This window comes from Castanea sativa, chromosome 11, assembly GCF_040712315.1.
Source record: "Castanea sativa cultivar Marrone di Chiusa Pesio chromosome 11, ASM4071231v1".
NCBI lineage: Eukaryota > Viridiplantae > Streptophyta > Magnoliopsida > Fagales > Fagaceae > Castanea > Castanea sativa.
The window spans coordinates 37,173,376-37,180,265 of NC_134023.1; the positions used below are offsets into that span (position 1 = coordinate 37,173,376).

The 6,890-nt window shown below is 31.9% G+C and overlaps 1 protein-coding gene across 1 annotated transcript; it reads right to left on the reverse strand.

Moving 5' to 3' along the window:
* Positions 1–3,941: 3,941 nt before the first annotated feature.
* Positions 3,942–5,364, reverse strand: LOC142615275 (uncharacterized). The gene has a single exon (XM_075788011.1). It carries the CDS (start codon positions 5,232–5,234, stop codon positions 4,098–4,100), a length of 1,137 nt encoding a protein of 378 aa, XP_075644126.1. The 5' UTR covers positions 5,235–5,364; the 3' UTR covers positions 3,942–4,097.
* Between the last annotated feature and the right edge of the window lie 1,526 nt (positions 5,365–6,890).

Sequence of the window (6,890 nt, forward strand, 5' to 3'; positions counted from 1 at the left end):
AATACGTGCATTTTACGGGATCCCTTCCATATAGAGATTTTGTTGATTAGGGTTAACCATGGGGCACAAGACATTTCCATTTGAAGTTTCCTAAAGACCACTTAAGCCATGTGGATGCCATGTGGCTTTGCCACCCGTCTACTTTCTCATCCGTCCATTAGGGAGAGTCTGTCCTCTTTGGACATGATTCATCGTCTTCTTCTTTCACTTTGGTCATCCACTATCTCAGCACCGTCGCCCATGGCAAGTCCGGTTGAACGAGTCCGTCTACGTTAATTTTATCCTCTTCAAAAACAAAATTAAACTTTTTAAGATTTTTTTTCAAGATGAATGAATGTACATGGTTTATACTTTAAGAGAAATGAAAGTCTTATTCTAAATTAGTGGAGAAGTGAGTATAATAATAAAATAAAATAAAACATAGTTGGTGGTCACTCCAATTTCCCAACTATTAACAACTCATACTGTTTCTACTGCATTTAAAAAAATAAAAAATAAAAAAATAAAAAGTAGTAGAAGAAGAATGAGAAAGTGCCACCTCAGTGACCTCTCATCAATACCAGCATCAAAATTCATGGGCTTCGTAACATTGGAACTTGAAGTTCCTAACATCCCACGAATTCCAAGTTTTGATGGTCTCCTCCTGGCTCCATGAATCATATCCTTGTTTTTAGATTATACTTAGGGCTAGCTAGCAAATATGATTGTGTAGTTTTTTTTTTTTTTTTTTTGAAAAGATGATTGTGTAGTTTTCTTATTAAAAGATTCATGTCACCTCATTAAAACTTTAAATGTAGAAAATTGCTATGGATTTTTAAAATATGACAAAGTTTAGTTACAAAATTTGTTGTAACTTTAAACTACAACTTTACTCAATATATTTTTATTAGAGGTAAATTTTGTTAAATTCACCGTCGAATTACACATTTTTCTTATATTTTCTATACTTGCAAAATTTCTAGAAAATTAAAAATTAATAGTTTTGTCATCAATAAATTGTTTAAATTTCAAATTTTTGTATTCTAAAATTATACATAAAATATAAACTTATAAATCATACAGTAAATAATATCTGATTGATACCAAATTTGACATGTGTATTATGAGCGAAAAGAACATGCAATTCAACGATTAGATTTTCAAAATATATAGTAATATTTTGTAGTTAAACTTTGTCCTTTAAAATATGCACTGAATTACATTTTAGTAAAGATTGAGGTAGGGTTTGTGCAAGTGAAAGAGATTTGAATATAGGTGATATTTGTGGTTATAGCATTACCCTTACAAACATGCAACCTTATTGTTCCATTGATCACATATACAAGAAAATTAGCGAAACAATGACCAACAAAACTAATTTATTAAATTTTAGGGAATATAGTTGCTCATTTGAAATATTAAGGACTAAAAATGCCCAACGTGTAAAGCATAAACTTTAACAACCAACAATAAATTTTAGTCAAAATAAATCAACCATTTTTTTGTAAGAAACTTTGTTTACCCTAAATATTAATATTTTGTTAACCTATACCTTGCCATCTTTCAGCTCATGAGATCAAATGATTTCTTAAAATTTAAATTTTATTTTTTAAAATCGGTCCTCAAACTTTTCAAATATTTCAACTTCTTCTTCTTCTTTGTTTTTTTTTTTAAACGCCGGAAGTAGAATATTCAATTTATACTAAATAAAGTAACTTATTTCTTTCTCAATTTACTTTTGACTCCCTTTTTTCCCTAAATTTTCTTTTCTTCCATCCCTTTGTTTTTTTGCTTTCATATCAGTTGTCCCTCCTCCACTACAATTGCATTTTCTCTCTCTGCTGTCTGCTCCTGCTTCTCTTATCCTCTTCACTATCATTGCTCTCTCTCTCTCTCTCTCTCTCTCTCTCTCTCTCTCTCTCTCTCCTGTTTTTCTTGATTGGATAAAAATATTTGCAAAACCCAAGTACGTGGGGGTTGAGAATTATACTTAAAACAACAATGCTACAACTACAATAAATTTCACAATATTAAGATTGTAGATTATGATTAGTATAATATTTATTATTAAGACCACTATTGACATTACTTTTATTTTATACCAATAACAAATTATCACTTCAACTATTATGAAATTTGTTGTGGCTTTAAACTTACCATACCAATGAAAGGGTATTTTTTTAATTAATATTATTCAAAAAAAATTATTTTTGAAAATAGCCTTGTCATAAAGTCTCTTATTTAGAGAGACAAGTCAAGCCTAATTCCTTCTCTTCAAAAGACAAGTATATGTTGTATTCTAGAGTTGGTCATGCTAATATGGAAAATTAAAAAAGAAAAAAATGTATATATATATATATATATATATATATATATATATATATATATATAGTCTTTTCAAGAAAAGACAAGTATAGTTTGAAACATGGAACTCATATTTGAAAAAAAAAAAACTACTAAAGACTCCCTATTAAACTAGCTTATTTTATTAGTTAGCTTATTTTTAGTACTATTCATGGGTTCTATTGCATTATTTCAACTAATTTTTACCTTTATCTACCTTACTTTCAACAAAAAATTTTCAGTTTCATCAAAATAAACGGATCTCAAATAAATCTTTAGTGTAGTCTATAATTTAGAGTGAAAAAACATGTTTGTGTTTTGGACCATATAGTGCCGACTAAAAGAACAGAAAGAAGGGTAGCGACAAACAATAGTGAAGAGATGATTAAAGGAGAATTTTTTTTTTTTTTAAAGGAGTTAAGGGTAAAAAAATGAATCATCATATTAGCATCCCAAACATTATTCATATATTAGAATGAATTTTTTTTAAAACTATTGTTAGAAATTGAAGAGGGGAATGCCATTCATAAAATTGAAGAGTATTATAAAAATGAGATACGACTTAAATCAAATAGTATGTTCGATAAAAAGAATTCTATTGAAAATAAAAATTTGACAAATTAAAAGTGATAAGCTTTAGGATGAGAGGAAAACTACACAGGCTTATGAAATAAAAAAAATCTAAACATTGGCATGGATATACTTGTTTGGCTAAAATGCATTTTACAACATTCTAAATTTCAAGTCGCTTTTAAATCAATCCATCAAATTTTAAAAAGTACTATTTACACCCTCAAAGATTTAATGATGTGTCAATATTCCCCTTTGTCCCCTCCTATTATATTTTGCCATTGTCCCATACAAAATTGTGTCGTTTTTACACCACAATCCGCTACACCATTTAATTGGCAACACCCTAATCATCCTAGGCAATTTGTCCACTTCCCATGACCCATCAACTACATCATCAAAGCCTCATCAATTTTCCTTACAAAATTGTAAACACTATTATTAACTTTTATTTCGTAAAAAGATTGATATAAAATATTATGATTATAAGGGACAAAATAATGAATTTAATGTACAAAACATTCTCTCTCCACATTTTTCTCTCAAATTAGGAGGATGGTTTTTTGTGGGTCTCCGTGGAAAATATCATCTACTTCCTTGTCATTTCTCCCTTGTTTCCATCGCACCAAACAATGAAGAACGCTCATCTTCCATCTCTCCCATTTTCCACCCAACCAAACTCAACATGAATTTGGTAGTCATGCATAGTGATCAGCTTTAACACACTTGGCAACAAGTGTTGAAGACGAAAAGAAAAGTTTAGAAAGCTCGCCACTTGGCCTTATTCCTTTCTTCTAACCTTTTTTTTTTTCCGTCTCCAATATAATACAATAGCTCTCCAATATATTTTAAACTCCTACACATTTTCAATTACCACAAAAAACAATATAAATAAATAGTATAAAAATAAACATTTCAATTTATTTATCAATTAATATTAAAATGCACCAACACTTTTCATGGATGATGCATTTATTAAATCAAGGTGGAAGCATAGAAAGCTCCCAAAAGCATGATTAATTTAATCTATTTGAATTTTACATGTATTAGCCAAAGAATGTACCTGTCCTTTCAAAGCATCACATAAGAATAGAAAGAATATTAATCACAAGAGCACCCCAACAGAAAAGAAGAAAAAAACACAATAAACAGGGATTCAATATACTAAGAGAGATGCACAAAGAGATCAGAGTCTTGCAGCTTCTTCAGCAGCAAATTGGGCACACAATCAACCCATTCTCATTACACTCTGGACACACATTCGACTCTCCCTCTGTGGAAACAATCCTGTGGCTGCCATTGCACTTGGAACAAAGCACAAAACGAACTCCAGCACACCCTTCACATGCACCATTAGATCGATCAATTGGAATTCCATGGAAGAGTGGCCGAAACTTCCCTTGCTCGTGTAACACCAAAACCTCTTCTGCTCCGCCAATATATCTCCCCTTAATAAAAAGCCTTGGAGGAGCTGCTTTACTGTCCAAAATCCTCCACAACTCTTCCTTAAATTCCATATGCATCGACACGTCTTTCTCGTAAAATACCACCCGAAAACTCTCCAAAAGAAAGCGGATACTATTGCAATCTTCGAATGTCTTTCTTATCCCGTGGAGTGTGGTTGTGTAGAAAATTACTGAGTCTTTTCCTCCTGGTGGGCATTTCTCTTCGAATTCTAATAGAGGGTTCTCTTCCTCAACTCGACGTGTTTTCGATGGAGGCTCTTCTTCTTCTTCTTTTTCTTTTTCTTCTGCAATTTTTTCAAGATTCTCTTGCTCAACTCTGGCTCTCCTCTCTGCTTCACTCATTCGAATATGCTCTTTCACGGCTAGCTCAAAGGCGGCGAGTAGGTTCGGATCAAAGAGTGTGCCGGAGTTCAAGTCTGGCCTTCGGAACGACGAGATGTCAATCTCCGATAAAGGTATTTGTTGACAATTACCGTTTCCCATTTCCGATTCTTCCAAAGCTCTGTTTTCCCGAAATTCCGGCTTCGATTTCTCGTATGCAACTGTCTCTTTTGCTTCCAATGGTGGTCCGATGTTCTCCTTGTTGTTGATTTCATCATCAAAATCCATATCTTCTTCATCTTCAAGGTCTCGCATAAGCTCCTCAACATCGATAATGTCAGGCTCTTCCACAGTCACACCTGTCTCTATGCTCTGCTTCTGCTCTGTTTCTTCGCAAATCAACTCGGTCTGAGCTCTGATACTTGGACTCTTGGGGAGAAAGTCAGCGTACCCATCTGACGCATTTACTTGGAGAACTCGATCTTGTTTCAGATACCCAACGGGTCGAATCGATTTAAGCTTCTTCAGTAACTTCCCCTTCATAATTGCCTTCATTTTCCCCAAATTTTAGCTACCAGAATCTGTTCTGGCAAAGGGATATTCAAAGCTCAAAATGGGTTTTCTTATCAGATATACGAGTGAGAGCAAAAAAGTAGAGAGAGAGAGAGAGAGAGAGAGACTTTTCCAGGTTAAACGGCTAGAAAGTTGTGGTGGCATTTAAAATTCGAAAACGTTTGGTGGGGTTTGAGGCTAAAAAATCAACGAGAAGACACGTAGGCAATAAAAAGGGTATGTAGTGGAAGACAATGAGGTTATCGTTGCAAGTTGCAACGGTCATAATTCATTGGTGGGTCCTACAGTCACTTTACTCCTTGTTTTTTTTTTTTTTTTTGGAGGATACACAGCCACTTTACTTAAGCATGCATAATTGTTGTTGATTATTAGCTTTGTCATGCGGATTTGTCCTTCTCCTTTTGGCAAAATTCAATTATACTATGTGGAAATCTGGTTGATTTTTTTTAAGGCTTTATAATGATTTTAACATTTATGTTACATTTGTTAACAAAAAAAAAAGCATTTATGTTACATTTAGGCTTATAATGTCGAATTACTTTTTGATTTTATTAGGCACTAGGAAGTTTTATTAGTTTCTTCTTGTTTATTTAGTAGGTCCCACTAAAAACTGGAAATAAAAATTAAAAAAAAAATCTTTTTTTTTTCAGCTCCCAACATAAAGTTCAAAATTTCATTATGACTGCATTGATCTCTTCCCATGCTTGGATTGATAACTTTCATAATTCTTTTAAATATAAAGTTTATTTTTTTGTTTTTGTTTTTCCCTTGTCATGTGATTTCTTATGATAGAAAAATGGGTTATAGTAATTATTTACTGTATAAAATTTGTGCAGTTTGATATATATATAGTGTCTGCAATTAAGAGTGGATGGATTTGAATATAATTGTCTTTGTTGGAAATATTAAAGAGATGTCAAATACGTAACAAGACACTTGGCATGCAACTTGTTTTAAAATATAAATTTGACCCCCAAAAAAAAAAAAAAAAAAATCATGTCAGCTGTTGTTACAAAAAGAATCTGGAATTGTTAAGAACCCGTATAAACACTTAAACCATAAGAAGAACAGAATGTGAAGGGTGAATCTTTCTTTAAGGAGATAGTATGATAAATTAGTTTTGAATAATAGAAACAAATTTGAAATTTGATTTATTCTGGTCTATAAGTTTTATTTACTCACACATTTAAAATGCATATTTCTGTTTTTTTTTATAAAAAAAAAATTTAAATAATGACTTATAATAAATATTTTATGCATTTTACCTGACACGTATGTATGTATTGTGAGAGTTGAGATTTTTCTGAGTTAGGAGGAAGCTTGTGGAAGTCAGGGTGATTTAGCTTCAGTCTGTACAAACTAGAAAGAAAATCATTATGAAATCGATTCTACCATGGGGCTCACAAGCAGGGGTGGCTGCACATAAAAGTCAGGGTGATCTTGCTAAAAAAAAAAATTATTACATAATTATATTTAAATTAGCATGTTTTGTTTACCATAAAAAAAATATTAACCAGATTTGATAATCTCAAAAATTTGAATTCAATAAAAATAAGAGTAATGCTAAGGATACAATAAAATGTCACAACAATTTTATAATAGATCCAAATTTAGCATGCCAGCTCACACATGGGCTTT